General features: G+C 35.6%; 2 protein-coding genes across 4 annotated transcripts in view; one reads left to right on the forward strand and one right to left on the reverse strand.

Annotated features, from left to right (window-relative positions):
* The window catches only part of LOC136029366 (ammonium transporter Rh type A-like), a 133,595-nt gene that overhangs the window by 44,682 nt on the left and 64,976 nt on the right, over positions 1-23,937 (reverse strand). The gene's annotated exons all lie outside the window — the stretch shown is intronic.
* LOC136029365 (uncharacterized) overlaps positions 1-23,937 on the forward strand; it is an 85,384-nt gene that overhangs the window by 19,094 nt on the left and 42,353 nt on the right. The window contains exons 4-7 of the mRNA XM_065707677.1: positions 5,253-6,922; positions 9,279-9,866; positions 11,000-11,181; positions 16,000-16,232. Of these exons, the coding sequence (XP_065563749.1) occupies positions 5,253-6,922; positions 9,279-9,866; positions 11,000-11,181; positions 16,000-16,232 (2,673 nt within the window). The remainder of the gene's footprint in view (positions 1-5,252; positions 6,923-9,278; positions 9,867-10,999; positions 11,182-15,999; positions 16,233-23,937) is intronic.

Below are 23,937 nucleotides of genomic sequence, written 5' to 3' on the forward strand. Positions count from 1 at the left end.
CTCTCACATTCTCTGTTTGAGTTTCTAAGGGTTAGTGCGTAAAATATACAAAATATGTCTTTTATTGGGATTAATTTAAAAAAAACCTTTCCGAAAAAAAAAGTTTAAAAGAAAATTAAAGGGCATGTTAAACTTAAGATCAGAAGACATAGAAACTTACAATAACTCAAACTCAAAAGAACCAGAAACTACTAATAAAGAATAAATAAAAACCAAAACGAACAGAAATTAAATAAACAATCACAACAAAAAACATACGAGAGGTATTAATATAAATGAATAAACAAATATCAAAACGGGTAAAGCTTAAGTTGAATATGCAAATCAAGCTTGAAACAAACAAAAAAAATTTTGCTATTGAGGCATAAATGAAACCCGAAACGAACAGAAACTAAATAAACAATCATAGCAAACAAACAAACAATAGTTACTAATATAAATGAGTAAATAAATCTTAAAAGGAGTGAAAATTAAATTGAACATGCAAATCTAGCTTGAAACGAACAAAAATCTCTACAAAGAAGAGTTTGGGTTTTGCCTCCTTCTTTCACTGTAAAAGTCTAAAACCTACTACGTCATTGGCGCTTTACTGAAAATTATATGTGTCTTGAACAGTCTTGAAAAGTAAAAATAAAATCAAACTGAATGTTTGATATGTAATACTATTGATTGTTGAAATATTATTAGTTCAAGATTTTATTTCATTGTAATTTTATTTTATTTCAATGCTGCAATAACTGGAAAAGAAAATATTTGTAATATAATGCGTTTTCAGTGAAGTACCAATGATGTCGTAGGCTTTAGACTTTTAGAGTTAGGGAAGGGGGCAATATCCAAAATCATGCTTGTAGTGAAGCTATATTTTCTTGAACTGTCTTGGAAAGAACTAATAAAATTAAACTAAATATATGACATATAACGATATTAGTTGCTGAAAGCTCATCAGTTCAAAATTTAATTTTACTGTAATTTTAATGTTTATATTCAATCTTGTAATAAGTACAAAAGAAAATATTTTTTGTATAATTCGTTTTCAGTAAAGCGCCAGTGACGCAGTAGGCTTTAGAATTTTACAGTGAAAGAAGGAGGCAAAACCCAAACTCTTCTTTTTTAGATTATTGTTCGTTTCAAGCTGGATTTGCATATTCAGTTTAAGTTCAACTCATTTTAAGATTTATTTACTCATTTATATTAGTAGCTATTGTTTGTTTGTTTGCTATGATTGTTTATTTAGTTTCTGTTCGTTTTAGGCTTCATTTATGCCTCAGTAGCAAACATGTTTATTATATATTAGTACTTGTTGTGTTTTTTTGCTATGATTGTTTATTTAATTTCTGTTCGTTTCGGGTTTCGTTTATTGTTTAATAGTAATTTCTGGTTGTTTTGAGTTTGAATTATTGTAGGTTTCTATATCTTCTGATCGGAAGTTTAATATGGCCTTTACTTTTCTTTAGAATTTTTTTTTCGGAAAGTGTTTTTTTATATTAATTTCTGTTCTTTTTTGATTGCCAAAATTACAAGTTTTCAAAATTCCCTATTTCAAATTTTTTTTATCCCAAAATAAGTTAACAGTTTTGGTAAGAACTAATAAATTAAACTGAATATCGGATATATAATGAAGCAATTGCTGAAAGCTCACCAGCTCAAGATTTTGTTTCACCCGGACCGGATCTAAAGCTTTCACGCCTTTAGATCAAAACGTTTTTGTCGCTCCATTTCTGCATGTTTTTCGGGGAAATCCCCAAAACTTGAGGAATAGTGAAAGCCTCAGGGCCTAGTGGGCCTATTGGTAAATCTTGGTCTTGTTTAATTGCAATTTCCATTTTATCTTCAATGTTGTAATAAGAACAAAAGGAAAGATTTGTAATATAATTCCTTTTAGTAAAGCGCCAAATACACAGTACGCCGTATACTTTTGCCGTTGGAGAAACGGGCAGTAACCATACTCTTGTTTGTAGCGAAGACATCATTGAGCGGAAGTACGTAACCCGTACTCTCTGAAAACGGTCGCGGTCTAACAACCAATCCTTAATCCAATTCTCACTTGTGTTTGAATTCTGTTCTCCCAATTATTATAAGTAAGATAAGTGTGTTTGAAATCTTGGAATATGATACTTCCAAGTAAGAGAATTGGTTATTTAAGTAAGAGAATGATGCTTCAACCGTTAGAGAAACGGATAGTAGCCATACTCTTGTTTGTAGTGAAGACACCATTCATTAGAAGTACATAACCCCTACTCCCCGAAGACGAGTGCGGTCTAAAAGCCAATCCTTAATCGAATTCTCACTTGTCTTTCAATTGTGTTCTCCCAATCATTATAATCAAAAAATATAAACTAATTTTACAGAACTTTGTTGCCGCTTAAGTAAGAGAGTGATAATTTTAAGTAAGAGAATTGGTTATTTATAAGAGAATGATACTTTTACCGTTTAGGAAACGGGCAGTAGCCATACTCCTGTTTGTAGTGAAGACATCACTCATTAGAAGTTCATTGCCACAATTCTTTCAGAATGAATTTTGAAAAAAAAACTTTTGGAAAGTTTTATTTGCTAATAAATTTTATTTTATAAGGATAAATCTCCTTATTTCAAAATAAAACTTTTTTTCAACATCAAACTGTCATCAGAGCATCAAAACTAGTATCAAAGTAGCAATATCAAAGCACCAAAGTATCAAAGGAAAGAAAGGATCAAAGTTAACAAGGTATCAAAGTAACAACAAGCAACTTGCACAACTTACATCCCTTGCACCGTGAATCGAAGTTACCACGTAAATCACTAAATCCAAGTATCAAAGTAATAATGATTAAGTTCCATAACTCAGAGCCAATTTCCCGAGGCTATGGGGGGAGGGGTCAACCCTGGAAGCATAGTTATTTGGCCTTTGAGCTGGTGGGGTTTGGACTAGTTTGTCATTGATCACTTTTGACTCTTAAAAAAGAGCTATAAGTTTCAATTTCCGACCGTATGAGCTCCTTCCAAAGTTAATACGACCACCCCTTCCACAGAACCTTATATTCTAATAATGAGCAACTTACATAAGTTACAATCCTTGCTCCGGGGGCTAGGGAAGATGTCTCAATCCCTAAGTTATAGTAATTTGAATTTTGGACTATTTTGAACAAAATGGCTAATTCAAAATATTGATAAGATGCATTAGGAGAAAAAAGGCCAAAAGGGGGGGGGGCTTGTTACTTTCTGATCACTTTCGATTCTTAAGAGCTTACAACTTACGTAAGTTGCAATTCTTGTTCCAGGTGCTATGGAGGATTTCTCAACCCCTAATATATAGTAATTTGAATTTTGGACTATTTTGATCAATATGGTTATCTCGAAATTTTTATTGGATGTATTTGGGGAAAAAGGTGTGGAGGGGTAGATACCTTTCGATCGCTTTTGATGACTTAAAATGGTAACTAGAACTGCCCATTTCTGAAGTTTATGCGACCACCCCTTACATAAAACCTTATATGCCCTCGGGGTGTATCTTACAACACTTGCCCTCAGGCTCTGAGGGGATGTGTCGACCCCAGAGCTTTTGTTATTTGATTTTTAAACTATTTTGAACAAAATAGCTATCTCAAAATTTTTATTGGATGCATTCAGAGAAAAAGGGCCTGGGGGTGGCTAGTTGCCCTCTGGCCACTTTTGACTAGATATTCTGATTAACAATCGAATAAGCCCCTTCCGAAGTTTATACGATCATCCCTTCCATAAAAATCTTATATACCCCCAGGGAACATTTTACAACACTTGCCCCCGGATTCTGGGGGGGGGGGGACTTTTTATCCCTGGAGTTTTGTTATAGTATTTTTGGTCTATTTGAAACAAAATGGTTAGATAAAAAAAAATTCTTGGAAGCATTTGGGAAAAAAAGGTTGGGAGGAATGGGAAGGGACTAATCGCCATCTGATCACTTTTTATTCTTAAAAGGTGAATTAGAACTTTCAGTTTCTAATCATTTGAGTCCTAAATCCTAACACAATTCTGCAACATTCGAAGTTTTATACCAAACATGCACGTAACCCAAAACTGAAAAGATATTGAAAAGAATCGTGAGGGTTAGCTTATTTAGTCATAAAAAATGCTTTGTGCTGAAAAATTTTACGTAATTTGCCAGTTCGTGGCAGAATATTTGCAACAATAATAACAACAAGTATTACTGTATATTCTTCTTATAATACAAATTCTTTTCATGTCCTTCAATTTTCTGAAGGCTCACTAAGAATTTCATGACAAACAGTTCTTAGCATTTTTTGTTTGGTACTTTTTTTTGTATCTTATTGGATTGGGCCATTCCACCAGTTATTGGACGAAAAATAAAGGTCCTACATTAAATTTCGAACCGAATTTTTATGGCCCTAAAAAGAGTATTAACTTGGAAAAATTCAAAGGAATATTTTTTCTTACCAAGAAAAAAGTTCAGACGCTCTATGGCACAATAATACTATCCAGAACAACAGATTCTTGTGAAACCTAATAGATAATCTGTGCTAAAACTATTCGATTGCCCCTGTGGTAAAATATTTTGTGGCAAATTTCAAATGGTCCCGCCACTTCGCGGATCCCTCTCCCACTATTTATGAAATTCCGGCTATGTCCTTTTTGCAGTGTTGATCAGAAATTAGCACTGGAAATTTCCTTATTTTCTAAAATCTAATCCAAATCCCCCTTTTAGAAATCCTGAATACGCCACACAGTCAAGTCATAAGTCATACCTGTGGGATGGGACAGTAGCGAACCGGCTCACCCCCTTTGTTTTTGCTTTAGCAATCATAGATAATACAGGTTGGTACCATTGTCCAAAGTTGGTTGAGAAACTGAGAAATTTATAATTGATAGCTTAAACATAGGGATTGGGAGGAGCTTTATACGCGCCGAAACTGTAGTAGACAGAAACTTTTTAGAATGATCGTTATGTTACTATTTCTCTACAATGAGATAGTGACAGTGTCACCGCCATAAATAATTATTTGCTTGTTTTTTATACTGCACTAAGGCCAATGAGAATTCATCTTCCCCTTAAGACTGGTCAAAAGAATGTCCTTTTTCCTGTGTCGAGATTAATTTAAGAAACTCACATTTAAAAGTAAAAAAAAATAAACAAAATAAATCATATTGTCTATAAAGAAAATGTGAAATTGAAGAAGTCTGTGGATAAAATACAATGAGACATAAAAAAAAGGAGCTTAAGCTATTGTAAAAAAAAGAAAAAGGTATTGAAATTATATTTTATTATGTTTCTATTTCAGGTCTCGCTCAGCAATAAGAAGTAAGGAAGCTGATTTAAAGCGACGGTTATCTTCGAAACGAGAGTCCCGTCGAGTTACTTTTAGTGAGAATCTGGTCGAGTCATTTCACTCTCTGGAGTCCCTTCGAGATTCAAGCCCTGATCTCCATTATGAATCAGTAATTAATCAAAAAGAAGTGAAACAATCTTTTGCAATACGAGCTGCGAAACTGAGAGACGAAGTAGATAAAAATAAAAGCAAAAGTGTTACATCCTCAGCTGGTTACAAAACAGTCTCTGATATTTCTATGGATCCGTACTTGTCTGCTACTAAAAATTTCTATGACTCTAATACTGATTATTCACCTTCTTCCCCCCAGTCAGCACATAAGGGTCATTTGCAGAAATTTGAAAGTGGAAATGAACAAGGCATTAAATCAAGCCCTCCCTGCTTGTCTTCAGGGCAAGCTGATAGTTGTGTCACACCTGCTTCCTCTCCTACTTTACGATCAAATGCTAACCCATCGTCAAAGTCAATACCTTTCGGTCGAAAACAATTTTTGGAATCGCGGAAATCGAAAAATTTCAATGAACAAGGATTAAAATCAAAACGACCTTCCTTATCTTCAGAACAAGCTGATGATCAGATCAGAACTGCTTCCTGTCCTACATCCGAAGGAGTAAATTTAAGTAAAAAACAAAACACATTTCGGATATTAGTTGAAGGAAAAGGAAAACCACCACGTCGGAACCATCTTTCTGAGTACCATTTTGATGATAGACTCATGCGATTTCTTAGCTTCAATAAACGTGAAGTTGTGCTCATGTCTGAGGCTTATATTTGGCCTGCTATTCAAGAATTAAGAGATACGCTAATAGTTCAAAAAGTCCAGACAGTATATATGATTCCTCTTTTGAATAATTTATTATCAAACGATTTTCCGGATGATCCACTTGTTATTGGACCCCGGAATCTAATTATCTGTGCATCATGGGAAGATTGTCATCAACTTGGAATAGAAATATCTAAAGTCTTGGGACAGCATAAAAATGAATTAAAATATTGTTGTGATCTTTATGGCGCTTTTAATGATACTAGTAATGTAGCAAAATATACAAAAAGATTTGACATTCTTGCTGCGACGTTGCCAGCTTTTATGCGGCTATTGGATCAACATGAAAGTAATTTCACTTTTAGTCTTGACCGATGTTCAGCAATTGTTTTTGAAAATCTTGACAGCCTTCTTCGACTTCACCCGGATGCTTTAGCCCGATTGCTGCATTATTATTCAGTTTCTAAGAAAAGTAAGCCCGAAATTCTTCGTCAAGTAATTGCTTGCACAACTAAGTGGAACAACAACGTTCGGGTTTTCAAAGAAGAATCAATGGAGTCGCCTTTGCTTTTTTTTCCAAATATGATTGAAGGAGCCCTCTATGCAGGTGTTAAATTTAAAATTTCCGTAGCAATAAACAAATCAAAAGAAAAAGAGGAGCTGTTAAAGATAATGTCTAACCAACCGCATGACAGCCGAGTAGTTATATTTACGAAACAAGGACCGGATGTTGTTGATGATCTTGTTAACTTCCTTGCCTATAATGACTTTGCTGTTGAAGGAGTCTATAGGCTGATGAAACAAGGACTCTTAAACGATGTCCAATACAAATGGAACAATGCTGTCCAGCTTAACAAAGGTAAGTCTTGTTAATACATTTTGAACTTCTGCCAAATCAAAGGACATGTAAATGTTGAACAAGTTGACCAAAAAACTGAATGCACTTAAATTTAACTGCATCAAGACCAGAGTAAGACATAGATTCAGTGAACTTTAGTCTAAGGCAAAAGTAGATGAAAGAGAAGGATAGTTAATGTAAACTGAGGATTACGCTGACTACTAAAAAAGGACTGAAGTTTTCGTATGAAAGGTTTGGTAGTGAAGTGGATTAATTTTTTTTCTGAAATATTCAGTGACGAAACTCGAAAACTGCCAACACGAAATATTTTCTGGAACATTCATGAAGTATCTTGTTTGCTTTTGCTTACAAAAAATAAGCTATAGGTTACTTCTTTTTCGTTTTTTTTTTGTATTATTTTATTGGAAAGTCAGTATATTGTCATCGTGAATCGACTTGAGTCTCTGAACTGACTTATTTTGATTCTAAGACCTTAGTATAAAGCTTGAAAAGCAAGAGAGGAAATATTCCTGATTGAGAAAAATAGAAATGGGGGGGGGTATTTATTATTTAAGGAAATTGTATCAGCTGATTGAAGTCCGGTCTGAATCAGCTATCGTATCTGCTATCAGCAGCATTAAAACTACGAATTTGGAATAGAAGGCCTCCCAATAACTGTTTAATGTGGAATTCTACTCTAAGATGTTTAGCGGATCAATTGATTTAACGTGCATATTGCTTTGAGGTAGATCCAGGTTCCTCGCAACAGACTTCTTTGCTATAAATTTTCTGTTTTATTTTAATAGTCTTGTATTGTGAAATAGCATTGGCTATGGATGTAAACGGAAATTCATCTCCAGCGGTGTCATTTTAGGGAGGGGAGGGGTATAAATTCGATTTTGGGGGGCTGTGTTTTAAGAGGCGTAATATTTCTGTTTTTTCTTCTTTTGTTTTTTTTTAAATAGAAGAAAACAACTGAGCTCAATATATTACCCTTTGACTTCGAGTGGTCATCTAAGGAAACAACCCGTTGTTTTTACTTAATGCTGAAGAAGAGGTCTTAAAATTTGTGTAAAAAAATGTGGAGATTAAAATTTGGATGTCGAAAAAGTTAGTGGGTACGCTTGAGGCAGGCTTGATAAAAGTGTTAATTGCAGCACGTCTCCTTAAATCTTTGTGGCTACTCGTACACAATTAACAAGACGTCTTTTTACTGTCACTTGAATAATATCTTTGCGGACCATCCCAGGAGTAACATTTTATCGCAGGCCCAAATATTTTAATTTTCAATTAGAAACTTTCCTCCTGAATATGCATGCCCCTTGAGTGTTTTGGCTGCAAGGAAGATACCTTAGACGTGTGGCCTTTCACCCTGCCCCATTAGGCCTCTGCTCACTGGTGCGCCGTGCCAATAAGACTGACAAAGCATTCATGCATTCAAGCCATTTAACACCTGGGTTGTACTTTTACCCCACCTATGGAAAGATGGTGCTAATACTGTCACAACTCAGGATACGACGGGACCTTGGCTGTACCTGATGTAGTAGATGTAGATGTTGCTGATGTTAGAACCAGTTCGACTCTCGTACCCAAAACAACAGTTGGGCGCCAAATGAACCGTATGATCGATTTGTCTGGATAGCTATAGTTCTTTTTTTGCGCATACACCTCAAGAAATAGAATCCTTCTAGGAAGGAGCAATACGTAACCGTGATTGTCTTAAGATCATTATAGTTATTTCCGTAATATACCACAATCCAGATGACCTTAAATCGTAGATCAAGACAGGAGCTACAATTCTGGGCAATCGGTTATATACACCACATAAGCTCAACATCGATGTTTTATAATAAATATTTTCCCTACTAAATAAAAATTTGACTTTTGACTTTAAGGTGAAGAAATTCAAATTTCGCCCTTTCCTACAGACATTATCTTTTAGTTCGTCATAGGACTTTGTTTTTCTGCAAGCTAGTGTATAAATCATTTTGTTGTTATTTTTTGGAGTCAACTTCTTTGCTTTTATAGATAAAATATACAATAGCTTTTAATTTTTGTAACCTGAATACCTAAATGCGACTTTGAATGTCCTTACCAGAAAAAAGGTAAATCAGCTCGCGATTCAATTATTTATTTCTACCTTGGATGCGGACGGTAAAAGATTATAGAGAGCTAAGATTAAGTTTTACTAAGGAATCTTCTATGTTTTATTTTCTTCCATTCCAAGATATTTGGGGTCATCTTATTAGGATTCACCCCCTTCCCCGCTTTACCTCTCCTAATATTAAAAATGAGCTCAAGCATACATTTTAAACCTTGCAGGGGGTGAAACAATCTTAGAGTAGGCTTAACAAACTTTAATGAACCTTTTTTTTAGGAATCGTTATTGTCTGCAGCGATGACATATGGTCAGATCTGGCAATATCTAACGCACATCGTACAATACATTTTGATATAAATGAACATAGCAGACTGGACTTTAGTCGAAGAATGGCAGCTTCATTGGACTATTACACTACAGACAAAGACACTGGACTATTACCTAGTCCAGTTCCAATTCATTCTCATATAATTTTGAGCGAGTCCGGGGGTTTTAATATACTTTCAGACATGCTGAAAGTCGTGGAAAGGAGCGGTACTAGTATTCCTAACGAATTGTCGGTATTGTCCAATAAAATTCGTCTCATTAAGGAAAAAGTAAAAACTGAGCAGCTATTGTGTCATACGCTAAAGATGTTTGGGGAATGCAGAGATATTGGACAATGTTCCCAAAGGCATTATGTTCAGAAGGAAAGTGATGTTCCAATAGGGGTAAGCCATGGCGAGCTCATTGTTCGAGTCACTTGTGTACCTGAAGCTAATGTTTTTAATGGAGTTATAACGAAAATAATCAATCCTGATGGTATTGAGAAGGAAAATACAGAACTTTCAAAGCTAGAAAAGGATATGCTTGAATACTTTAATGGTAATTCATTTATTTTATCTTTTTTACTTTACTTGGTGTTTATTTTATTTTCATGTTTATTTATGGTATCTATTTTTATTTCTTTATTATAGTATTATGGCACTTAGTTCGTGTTTATTATGGTTTAATTATTTTTACTATTTTATTATCCATAAATTTATTTCACTTTACTTTACTAAGTATTTATCTTTGTTAGTTTGGTTGTGCTGGAATGCTCCAAGCATAGAAAAATCAGGCGCTTCACCAATTCTTACTCTTCTTCACTAATTAACATTATATTAACCTTTATCTTTGGAAAACACTAATGGGATGAAGATAGCTTACAAAATTTTCTGAAATACTTATGTGAGGTTATTTTGAAATTACTTAATTTGGAATTTAATATGTTTAGAAAAGTTTCATAGGGCAAGCGAGTCCGAACCTCCCATAGGTAGAGGACAAAAGAATGTTTTGTGGTGGAAGTCCTATGGAAGAATCTAGATGAGTAATTTGTTCTTATTTTCTTTTTAGTTTGTATGCGCGACACCGTCAATTTCAAACTGAAACTTGAATGAAGGTGTATTTTTAGACACTGTTTTGTTTTAAATTTTCTTAGGAAGAAAAAAAGTTCATGGCGAAAAATGAGAGTGGAGAACATTCTCATTTGAAGTTTGAAAGGACAAAATCTGATGTTTGAGTTGATGTTTTGAGTTGATGTTGAGTTTGAGTTGATGTTTGAGCTCGATCCACTCCGTGGCTCGAACTTTTGAGGATTTGATTGGACAGCAGTTCACGTTAGAATGCCAAAACTATGTATATTTTCTTTAATAGTTAGACTGTGTAGAATACTGCCATAAAGTGCTTTGTGCCACAAACTATAAAGTCTTGAACAGAGTTATGTGTCTATTAACTTGTGGAGTCATGTGGTCCCACATTAATGGCATTTCAGGAGAACTAATAGATTTTGCCGGTTGGGTGGGGGTGTGTGTGTTTAGGGCCTGAAAACTGCTTTTAAATTTCAAATTTGCATAGAGGGTGGCAGGGCTCACAGTCAATCTATATATGTATAGAACAATGGTTGATCATCTATAGTTAAAAGTTTACTCGAAACTATCCAAATTTGTATTTAAATTTGTATCAGTTTGCTTTTACAGGCCCGAATGGTCGAATGTCAGTTGGCCAAAGCTGTAAGGTCAACTCACTTTACGCATTTGAAAACGAGAAAAGTTTCATGCGTGTGAAAGTCCTTGAAATTTTGAAAAAGGAAGAAAGGCTTGGAAAGCCACTTCGGGTTGCAGTGAAGTTCATTGACACTGGAAGGAAGGCCGAGCTAGATGCAAGTTTTTTTTAACTTACATTGTTACTAATCTGTATAACGTTATAATAACTCATAATATTGCTAAAGTTAATTTGAGAATTTACAACCTAAGAATCAGCTAATAAATGGTGATCATAGTATAAATAATATTTAGTAGGGAACTCTTTCTCCAAACATGACACATATTTCATAGCGCGTAAAAGGCAAGTTAACGGACCATCAGAGTAATATATCTGCAGAAGTATATACGTCAGAGCCACAGTTTCAGTTGCTACCTGATTTTCCATCGGATAAATTTGTCGTTGCGCGTGCACGAAGGCGGGGTCATGAAGCTTGTGTGGTTTCAGATATGTGTCAAAAATCTTCAATGGAGAGCATAGGACTTTTCGCTACTGTATATTACCTTTACTGTGATGGTAACTCGGGGTTTGATAGATGAGCTGCACAGTAGAACATTAAAGTTAGGTTTTTTTTTAATTAATAAACCATGCTTTAGCCCCATGTAAAACATTCAAGTGGTTTGATCCAGCTGTAGAGAATGTTATATCTTACAAAACAGGAAAATAGGATAGTTATGAAAAATTGTTATAAGTTCGAAAGAAGTAATTGATATAAATATTAACACGGCGCAAAAGAACCTTCGGCAAACATCTAAGTTCGGTTCCACAACTAAGTCTGTAGGCGTGCAAAAATAAAGAATAGACTTGTGAATTTGAATTTCTATTGGAGTGGGCAAAAATATTCAAGGAGGGGGAAGGTGGCCAATTAAGTAAAGGCTCGTGGAGAAGAATTTCCGCCCCATTTGTAAATATATAATAATGATAATAATAACAATCTATTTTTAACCTGCTACAAAACACCGGCAGAGTACTAGGGAAAAACGAAACTTCAGTATACACAAATACAATGCACAGCCATTAAGGGCAAAACAATAGGATTCGCGGATGGAGACAACCCAGAGAAAAATAGTATTATCAGCTAAAACAGTATGTATTCTTTCGAATGACAAAAGAATATCCGTTGCACTATATTTACTAGCAATATCATGATTACTATAAGATTGAGGTAAATAAAGTAGATATTTCAGGTACCAAAAGTACATCAGTCGAATTGATTTAAGTTGGTCCTTATGGAGCAGAGGATACATACCAGGCATAAATAAAACGGAGTGATCACAGTAGGTACTGTAAAGGCGGGTGAGCGCTCAACTTGAGTAACGACCGCGATTAGCGACGATTTTTAGTACCTTATTTGAAACTTTCGTTTAATTTCGACTAGAGCTCTTCCATGGAACCCAGACAGCTCACTGCAAATGTGCAAATATAAACCACTTAATAACATTAGTACATCAGATTGAAGAAGATACACATAGCAGTGCAAAAACTGTGGATGATGATTTTGCATTAGAAACTAGGCTACCCATTTTATCTACATTCAGAACAAATCCAATATTGGAAAAAAAGAACGAGAAACAAGATCAATCGAGCGGACTAGACCCGATCTCATTCTACTAATCAGGTTCAGTCAACAAGAGATAAACAGAGATTTTTTGCATAAGCAACATGGGAGATATTGGTGTAGCCTAGAAAACAGGTGGATTTGACTCCGCCTTGGAAGACGCCTGAGCTAACAGAGAAATTCGCAATAACACCTGGCTTTATCTCCAGTCTTACATAGGATTCTCCAGATGCAGTAATAAAATAGTTGATGAATTAACTCCTGATACATCAAGAAAATGCCAAAACTGGGCATGGATCAAATGCTGTATCTACGTCAAGCTTACAAATATGGGGTTTGTGACCGTTAGTCTGAGCAGCCTGTAACAAAGTATTTAGTGCACGATGATCGTGTTGACAACCAACAAGTGATTTGAATCCGAACTAATTCACCTCAAGTTCGCAGTTTGTATTTATATGTGACAGAAGGATGTATTCAAATACCTTACTTAGATTGCAGGCAGCTGTAATTGGTCTTTAAGAATTGCGATTCAAGGACTGTTTTCTGTGTTTCAAAATAGTAATGACAGTTCCGCAAAGAAATGAATTCGGAACAAGCGAAGAAGGCAAACTCATCTGGAATAATAACTATAAATGTGAGATCAAAGCAATAGACTGTAAATTCTAGTGATTCGCACAAATACCATCATAGTCCCTGCTTTTTGATTTAAGTTGCTTTTTATTTACGATCTTCCTTCCAGATAGACCTACGTGTATTAGGACGCACTTGGATTGGAGGGACAGCAACTTCTTCAGCATGTTTTAAGCATTCAATGATATGGTAATAATAGACATTCAAATCTAAACGAGCGAGAGTTGCACTGCTGACTATCAAATTACGGCTAGTCTGATTCACTCTGAGACGGTAATGACTAGGGGTAAGTGGTGGTAGTTGCGCTCACATTCACCTACGCGCACCTGCGAACGAGATATATCAATAGAGCACATGCAATGATCAATGTCAAATAAAGCTCCATTGTTATGAATGTAACTGTATTTAATGTCTTCTTCGATAATTATTTGGAAGGGAATCTAAGACTAGGTCAGTACGCGTGGACTGGTTAAGCACATCACAGTTTAAATCGCCGATAACTAGCCATTTGTAACTGTGTTTTTCTATGTCTGACGATCTTTTTTCACAGAGGAGTACACGCTTGACAATAGGGTGAGGGAGGTAGTGTGCTTTAGTTCACATATCAGGTAAACATTGACCAGGACACTACAGCCCTCACTATGTTCTGCAGATGTAATCATGATCCGAAAGGAGTTACATCTAAAATATGTACGATCTTTAGTGTTGACAGTAAGCTCATCTGAATATAATGCAGACTGAAAGTTACATTGTAGGTAGTTATTTCTTCTTCCTCTATTATAATCAATCAGTTTGAAATCATCCAATTTTATGAAGGAGTTCAATCGTTTGGGGAATATAAAGATACTTCCATTCCCCTGCTCTGTTTGCATACTTCTCGAATGGAACATCGTCTTGTTACCAGTTAAGTTTAGGAACTGTCAAGCAATGCCATTATTAAATTTTCCTTGATCCTGCTTGTTCGATCCCTCAACAACTTGTTTCTGGAGACACAACTATAGATAATAAAACACAGCAGTTTTTCTATGCTACGTTCATTATTTGAAGGTAATATGAAGTGTCTTTTGTATTTTCTGCCTTTTGTTATCGCTGGTTTGGTGACTAAAACGTGCTAAGATATATCTGATAGTAAGTATTGGGGTTGAAATGTAACCTACTCGAAATTGCTCTCGGCATCCTTCTGTTCATTCTAGGCCATTCAGAAGGACAATACATTTTCATTTGATTTTTTATAATAAAAGTTTTTTTTGTGTTTAGTGTAAAAAGGAGTAAGTGACTATGTAAAAAACGATCATTTTTTCTGTCAGCAAAATGAACCGTAAGCTCTACCTCATAAGTTCATTTTATGTTGGGATACCCTTGTCGTACACTGAATCCAAAATACATAACCGCACTCATAACATCTATAAATTTAATTAAAATAGAGGTGAGAGATGTATATTTTAGTACTGGACATTATTCATTGTAAGAAGGCCCAAATTGAACGAAATCCAATCCAAATTCCTAGAAATTAGCTTGGGCACATATAAGGAAATTATTTTTAATTGAAGCCATACAACGTTTAGAAATGTTGCTCCAATGCAAAGCTTTGACGTTTTCTATATCAGGAATTTGGGGCAGCTAAGATATGCTTGATGCAATTTACAGATTCCGACTTGCTAAGCTTAGGGATAGTAACAAGATTGTCATACTGATATAGTATTGAACTTATTTATTGACAGACTTAGTCAAATCATCAAGACCTTAGCAGCTAACCTGAAGCATACTCCTTTGGGATTTTGGATGGTTTACCTTCTTCTTTCTGAGCTTAGTTCATTGCCATGAAATAGTGTTGAATCCGACCCGTGGCGTTTAATTTAGATTGTATTGCTTATAATCTATCAATTGGTGTAACCACGATATTTTATGTTCTTCTTTACCGCCCCCTTTGTAAATACATATCTGCTCATTTGTTAGGGAAATCTAACCTATCTATTCTTTGGATGTAAATCACGATCCAAAAGGAGTTATATCTAAAATATGTGCATTGTTTAGCGCTTTTAGTAAGCTCGTCTGAATATTAAATAGATTGCAATTTAAATTGCGGGTTGTTATTTCCTCTTATTTTGTCATAATTAATAAGTTTATTAACCATTATAATTTGTGCAAGGGTTCAATCAACTTGAACTTTGGCTTTTATTTTTGTTTCTTCACATGCATTTTAATGGATATTGCTGTGTAGTCATTGCTGTATAGGCCTACCCAAAGAATATAGGTGAATTACAAGATTGGAAACTGGTGCTAGTGTTGACAAAAATAAAACCACTAACGCCATCTAGTAATTGGCTTTTTTGTAACTGGTTTCCTTGAAATAGTAAGGCAAAATTATTGAGTTATAACTATCTGATCTTAGTTTCTGGGGAAAATCAAACATATTTGCAAAGTCTGGTAAAAACTCCAAGAAGGGTTTAACGCTAGACGGCGTCAGTGGTTACTTTTTTAGACACTAAAACCGGTTTCCACTCTTATAAGTTAAGCATAATCTTCAAGCAAACCTTTGTGGGGCTTATTGAGCCGAATATGATTTAAACTGACTTAGATTTTATTACTTCTCAGCTAATTAACACTTACGTTACATTCCAAAAGCGAGATTTATACTTTTTTGTCAATAATGTTTTAAATGCAAGATTTCTATCAAATACTTTCCCTTTTTCGGAAGCCCAAAAAACTTCTTTTCTTTTTGTGCTAAATAGTTTTTTTGATTTTCAGACTTATGAACTCCTAGAACTTCCTGACCACTTTCACTCAATTCCAAAACAAGCTCTGGAGTTTATTTGTTGCGGAGTAAAGCCCTCGGATATGGACAGATCATTTGACATTAGAGTAAAACATGTTATGGAGAAAAAGCTGCTTGGCAGTTTGATTCATGGAAGAATAAAGCTTGCTCTTGGGGAGACTATTTGGCTTAGCCCGGCTATCAGGCTAATGATTAGATCTGGAAAGTAATTATAAGTTTGTTTCTATACTATCGCATGAGAACTAAAATAATGCTAAGATATTTTTTAACTGCTCTTTCTTTTTTCTTTGTAATTATTTTTATTTCGTTTTTGATTTTTATTCAGCTTTAAGTTAAATAACACGTGAAACCTTATTTTTATGTCAAAATAACAAAAGCAGCTAACCTTTTCAAAATTATATAATCTTGTTGAGAACATGGGTTTGGGGGGACGTTCAAAGACTAAAAGAAGCTTCGTCCCTCCGAAAAGACTTTCGCTCTCATTTTTTTTTATTTGTGTTATGAAATATGTGGCTATAGAGGAATACTATTTAAAGAATCCTGATTAGGATGTTTCAGAGAAGAAACATCTCAAAAAGGCCAATCAATCTGAATGAAAATCCCATCTTCAGATTCAGCAAATCAGAGAACCCTATCGTAGAGATTTTAAGCCCCTATCTACAAAACTGTTGAGTTTCGATTTTTTTTTATAGTAAAGATCACGGATGATTTTTTTTCCAGGAGTGATCGTATAGAGCTAATCACCCTAGAAATTGCCCCATTTCAGCGACCAAATAGATTATGCTACAGTAAATGGGTGCTTTCTACCATTTTCTGGCACCAAGCAACGATCTTGTCCCAGAGTCGCCATTGATTGGTAATTTTGAGCTACTTGATCGATTTACGATTATCAAAACTGTATATTGAGCTTCCCAGTTACAGAATGCTACACGATGATGCATTCGTTCCTGAAAAGTCGTGTAGCCTGATTCATACAAAATAAATTAAAGATAAAAAATAAATTTTCTGCAGAAATGAATTTGAATTTGAAAGGAATTTTAATTGGGAGGAATTTTCTGTGGAAGAATGTTTCATGGGGGGTGATTGGGGGTTCCCTGCATATTTGAAAACCGATCAAAATTAAATAATAAAAAAACAAGCATTTTCAACTAAAAGTAAGCAGGAACGTTTAAGAGGAATCTACTACATTTTGATCTAATGCTATTTTCCTATCTTGCTCAATACTCTTAAGCATTGCCAAAAATATGCACGAGGTATTTTTTTCCGAAAATACCGTTGGTAATTCAATAAAAGAATAAACCGTCTCACGCACTCCAATTTCTAAAATTCTCCGTTTCAAGATGGCAGAAATAAATGAAAATATTAATCACATATGGTTCGAAAGAGCTTAGTTGTCTAAATTAAACGTACGAACCGGATTCCATTTATGTCATCTGATTTCTTCAACAACTTCTGTTTTATTCTTTTTTTTTTAAAACGGCCTCTGTTTACACCTCAAACTTTGTTTTTGGTCACCTTACGGCTTATAAGGCCATTAATTCTCAGGGGGAGTTTAGAAGTTTTTATATGTTATTTTAAAAAAGATATTGACTTTTTTACTACAATTAGAGAGTGTTGGTTTTTCCTGTTGGAAAGAGTTGGTTGGTCTCCTTTGGTTTTTCAATGGCTACGTCCAATTTTGTCAAAATCCTTTATCCATCTCTACTTGGACAAACAGGCTGGCTGAATTTGACATACGGAATTCTATTCCTAATGATGTTGCTTTATTACGGCTTCACTTTACTGCTTCGTTGACGGCTATAGAGAAATATGAAGATTTGAAGGGAGCCTATGTTTATACCCCCCCCCCTTCCTCATGGCTGGTTGGTCTCCAATCACTTTTGACTTATAAAAAGGACTAGAACTGTCAATTTCTGGTGTAAAAAACATCCTTCAAAGTTTCTAAAACCGTGAGGTTGAGGAAAAGCCAGTCCCCCTCCTATACGGACTGCTCATTTTGGGGTTAAATGTTACTCTTTACTTTTACAATAACAGTGTAGAATATAAATATTCCCAGAAATCAAGAGGGACATTCTGTTTTTTTTTAAAGTTTTGTTTACCACCCCCCTCCCCCCTAGAAAATAACCCACCCAAACGGCCCTGGGGATTATACATCAGTCTCTACCTCCATCTTCCCCTCGTCTCTTCGTTAGAACTAATTCTATATCAAATAGTTCGTGCTGTCAAAGAGGGGGGACTCAGATCAATAGTAACCAAAACTCTAAAAAACAGAATTTTGATATCAATAGACACATCAAAAGAATTGTGTTATCATGTTGATTTTAAATCAAAAAATTTATCAATAATGTATGATTGATCGCAAATCATAATTTTTTTTTTGCTTTTGCCCATCAAAAGTTAAGAGTCTGAGAAAATTTGCATGATTTTCGAAAAAGGGGGTAAATATCCCCTAAAAGTCAAGAAATCTTAATGAAAATCCTACCGTCAGATATCGGGTACCAGAGGACCCTACTTGAGAATTTTCAAGCTCCTATATAGCAAAATGTAGTTTTTTTTGTTTTGTTTTTTTTGCCAAAGGAAGGATAGCGGTTGCGTTTTGTTGTTTTTTTTCCAGAGTTGATCGTATCGAAATAATGGTCAAAGAAGATCGGTAGAGAGTGCATTTGAAGGAAAATTAAAACTTCTAGTGCCCTCTTTAAGTGACCTAAAATATTGGAGGACAACTAACACCCTTGGGGGGCTATTTGTTAGAAAAAATGGACATGAGTGGGCCTCCCCCACGCCCATTTTTTCCCCAAAGTCGTACAATCAAAATTTTTAGATAGTCATTTTGTTCAGAATAGTTGGACTAAGTCCTTAGAGGTAACATGACACCCCTTCCCCCCACAGCCCGTGGGATAACGCCTGCAAGTTATACAATTTGCTCATTATTTGCGTATAGTATTTGCGATAGGGAGGTATACAAACTTTTTTGGGAGGGAGAATTATGTGCTTTGGGTGGGTTTCCATGGAGAGAGTTTTCGTGGGGAAGTAAATTACTGGGAGCTAGTTTTCAAGGTTAAATTTTACAAAGAGAGATTTGACATAATTTCTTAACGAAATACTTTTTATTTGTACTACTTTCTCTTTGCCAACTCAATTTTGCATGTGGATATTATTCCAAGAAAATTGTCCGGGGGCTATTTTCAGCATGTTTGGATTTCTAAGAAAAAATTCCAAGGAAGGGGGGATTTCTGGAGCTATTGGAAAAACGATTAGAAATTAAAGTCTCTTTCAAATAAATTTTTTATTCTGAATCGTTTTAAATTGCTTTTAAATAGGAAAGTAGTTTTTTTTCTTAAGAAGTAATATCAAAAGTGTTGTTTTTAGTGCTATGTCACTCTTAGGGATGGTAGAATTGATAAATCTCTTTCAAATGAGTCATTAAACGTCTTTCTAAAAAGTTTTGGTAGCCCAATAATCCCAACTTTTACTTGCTGATGGTGGAATTTATAGGAAGGCTATAGATATGAGCAATATCTTTTACATGAGCCATTAAAAATCTGTCTAAGATTCCTGCGACACTAATATGGGCAATAAAATACGGCCATAACGATACGCGTGATATCGATACGTCCGATACCGATACAGTGTGCAACTCTTTCCCCAGGGACTATGGAGGATTATATCACCAAAACAAAAGATATTGGTCCTTTGAACCAAGTTGAACAAAATGGCTGTATCAAAATTTTGGTTGGATGACCTTGGGGGGAGGGGGGAGGCTATTTCCCCTTCAGTTTTTCGGTCACTTAAAAAGGGCACTGTCAAATTGAACTTCCCTTCGAATGAGCTATAACACATCTCTGTATGATGTTCTGGTCACCCCTAGGGCTGCTAGAAAAAAAAAGAGACATCCATGCTACCTGTATAAAAAAGTGATTTTCCTTGTTTTTCATAGTGGGGACTTTAATTTCCCTGTAATAGGTTCTCAGCCATGCTGGTTCCAATGGTACACTTTTCATTTTGATCTGACGCCTTTTTCAATAGGTTTCAGATTATTTTTTTTTTGAAATCATCATAAATCTCTTTTCGCAAATAAACTTATTTTTAAGAGGAACCGAAATAATAGTCACCATTTTTTAATCAGTGTCAGATGACAATTTTTACTTTTGGTTACTATGGACTGTGGTTCGCTCTTTACTAAGTTGCAGCTATCGCTGCAACCATGATTGCATTATATCAATAGATACAGAGCCATTAACAGGGTTGGTGATGCCTGGAGAATTAAAAATCCCCCTTCCATGCTCAAATATAAGCAAAAAAGTTGAATCAAGGTCAAAATTTTAATCAAAGTGGGCAGGAGCCCCCGCCCCAGCTGCGGTGCCTGGGGCAGTTGCCCAGGTTGTACCCATACCCTTTGAATGGTTTTGAATAGATACAATATGATATAATAGATACAATGAAATAAGGGAGATGCGGCAGCCCTAAAGAGCGCACAGAGAAGAGCAAGTAAGCTTTGTGCCCCACACCAACCCTGTCCCTACCCTGAATGTCTACCCTGTATTGTGTCCCTACCCTGAACGTCTGCGTCGCCTGAAAATACCCACATTGGTTTACCGGCGGCATAGAGGAGATGTCACTTTTGCCAAGAAAATGTACCAAAACAACATGGCTAACTCCATTTTTACTCCCTCCCTTGCCACTGTGACAAGAGGCCACTCAATGAAGCTGCAACAGGAGCACTCTAGACGCAGAGAGAGGACGAACTTTTTCTCAGTACGTGCTGTCTCAACTTGGGACAGTCTTTCCAATGAGACTGTCACTGGTGAATCGATTAATTCTTTCAAAAATGCAGTTGATTTGGAGTGAACTAACGCGGAATGGAAGTACCAGTTGGGAGGCCACACCCACTAATTGTGTCACCTCATCAATTCAACAGCGAGATGTTCTACAGGAGGATGCAGTCCACCTTATCTCGCTGTAAATGCGATTTAAGGTAATTTAAGGTAATAAGAACCCATAAACCTTTGGAAGCCAGCATTTATCCCCCCCCCCATCGTGGTTGGTTGGTTTCCAATCACTTTCAACTTATAAAAATGGACTAGAACTCTCAATTTCTGGTCTAATGAGCACCCTTCAAAGTTTCTCTGACCATATATGGGATATGTGGATGAGGAAGGGGCAGTCTCTATCAAAAACAGAATAAATTCTCTTCATTTTGAGGTTTAGTACTACTTTTTACTTCCATTAATTTAAAAAAGCGAAGTTTTTGAGGGAAGTAAAGAGCGAAGTTGAAACTTAAAACGAACAAAAATTATTGCTTCACAGTCTATCTAACATATCAATAAAGCTATTGTAAATAAACCAAATAATCATATTTCCCTATGTTTGTAGGATTATAGAAAACTAGCGCTTTACTGAAAACACAGAAACCAAGTATAAAAAACAAGAATGTTGATTTATTAGTTAAAAGTGACTACGTGGTCTGACAACAACCAACTAATCTATAAAACTTTTCATAGTCTTACACCAGCTGTAATATCAGTAACTTTCAGTATACAATTAAAATTATCTTAAAAACATAAGCATAAAAATAAATATTTTTTTAATAACTGCAAAGTGACTGAACAGCATACAGAAATATTGGATTAATTTATCAGGTAAAAGTTTGGTCTCACTGGCTACAATACCAATGAGTAATAAACAGTTAAATTGTGAGAAATAAACTTTAGTATTACTCAAACAAATGCTTTATTTGTATACTGTAAAAAGTATCCTCAATTGGTTTCTCCTATATTGTTTTGTGTTTTCAGTAAAGCGCTAGTTTTCTATAATCCTACAAACATAGGGAAATATGATTATTCGGTTTATTTGTACTAGCGATATTGATATATGTTAGATAGACTGTGAAGCAATAATTTTTGTTCGTTTTAAGTTTCAACTTCGCTCTTTACTTCCCTCAAAAATTTCATTTTTTTTTAAAAATTATTCTTTGCCCGTTTTTAATTTAAATTTCATTCAGAAGCAGCATTGCAATGATCTTTTTAATTTTTTTTCGAGAAGGGGGGACAGCACCCTCAAATACGGAATAATTTCTGTTCGTTTGAAGTTTTAATGTCGCTTCTTACTTTCAGTTGAAAAAAATTATTTAATTTCTGATCGTTTTTCAAATAATGCCGTGAAATCTATGCTACACAAAATGGTGTACACGATTTTTGAAGGTGGGCAACCTCGTCAGTGACGGAAAGAGTAACTATGTTTCTAAAGAAGATTGTTAAGTTTTCAAAGCCTAAGCAAAATTTTGGTATGTCTAACTTCACTAAACATCTCTCCCCCCCCCCACTTCCCCATAATAAGCACCAAAAAACATAAGACATACAGGTGTTGAATAGCAATAAATAAGAAAAAGTTGGAAAGTAACCTGACAACCAGAAAAATATCAGAGAAAAATGCTAATAGGTTCTTAGTGCTAAGATTTCTCTATATACATTACAAGTAGTTTTTTTTATGTCTATTAAATAGTAAAAAAGGAAACAATATGAATAAATAAATATAACAATAAGTAATTCTTCTTTGAAGATGCAACTTTGATTGGTTCCAGAACCATATGCCTACACTTCTCCAACCCCTAAGTGGCAAGGTTTGGGGTCTGGGCATAATTTGTTCAAAAATAGTGTGTGGAACATTTCACAATTAACAAAAATAGTGAATTAGCTGAAATATAATCATATATAAGGCAGAAAACCATGATTGAAAGAAAAATGCCTGATTAAGGAACTGAACCCTTGCCATCCTTATTCTATGTCTAACGCGCTAGTAACTGAACTATGGCGGCTGATGATCAAATTCAATCTATTTGTTTTTATAGGACCAAGTTGTGTAACTTTCAGCCCTTTTTCCAAAAACTTTGATTGGCGAAGCTCGATTTTTGCGAACAGGAGAAGGGGAGGGGGTACGTCAAGGAATAGTCATTTGGAATTATTATGTTCAATCATTTGTTCTTCTATGAATTTCTTCCTCTTAAGAAGATTCCATATTTTTAAAATCATTTTGCGAGCCCCAACGTCGGCTGACCGTGTTAAAGAGTTCATAGTGAGTTCTCCCAACGAACTAATGAGACTTACTAAGCGGACTGGGAGGGGGAGTATATGGGAGGGGTTCTTGTCAATATCCAGTTAAGGGTTTTTGACCATAACTATTACAATGGCACTGTTTTATACTTCCACGCTTTTCCACTTAAGAAGTGGCGCCAAAAGTGCTGTTTTAGCGCTATATGGCACTTACGGATAATAGAAGTGATAAAAAGCACGTAGATACGAGCAAAAAAAGCAAACTTTCGCATGCAAACCGATTAGGGTTCGCGTAGCGCAGGTGCCGATCTCCTGATTCTCAGCCCTCGGCCGGGGTGCAATGCGTGGTTGGGGGCAAGCCATCCGACGCTTTCCCGTGCTTTTCCCTAGATTTCTCTAGGTACCCATTTGAAGCTGGGTGGACTTTTGGCTTGTCTTACGGGGAAACGCCACTAACCCTCGTCCTAAACCAAACGGTCGGCACCACCGAGATTCGAACCAGCGACCCTTCGCTCGTGAGTTCGGCGCGTTAACCACTCGGCCACGGACGGCCACGATACGAGCGATAGCTTTCAAATGAGCCATTAAACTTCTCTCTAAGAAGTTCTGGACGCCCACTAGCTCCAGCTTTTCCACTTGAGACATGGTACCAATAGGTACCATTTTTAGTGCCATTCGGAACTTGCAGATGTTAGAGTTTATAGTAAAACGTAGATATGAGTAATATCTTTCACATGAGCTATAAAAAATCTGTATACGATGTCCCCCACCTATTGAGAAATGTAAAAAAATTGTCATTTAGTGCCATATGGCACTGGCAGATGGAAGAATTTATAAAAAGCAAGTAGACATGAGAAGTAG

Source organism: Artemia franciscana, chromosome 7 (assembly GCF_032884065.1).
Source record: "Artemia franciscana chromosome 7, ASM3288406v1, whole genome shotgun sequence".
In the NCBI taxonomy this organism is placed as follows: domain Eukaryota; kingdom Metazoa; phylum Arthropoda; class Branchiopoda; order Anostraca; family Artemiidae; genus Artemia; species Artemia franciscana.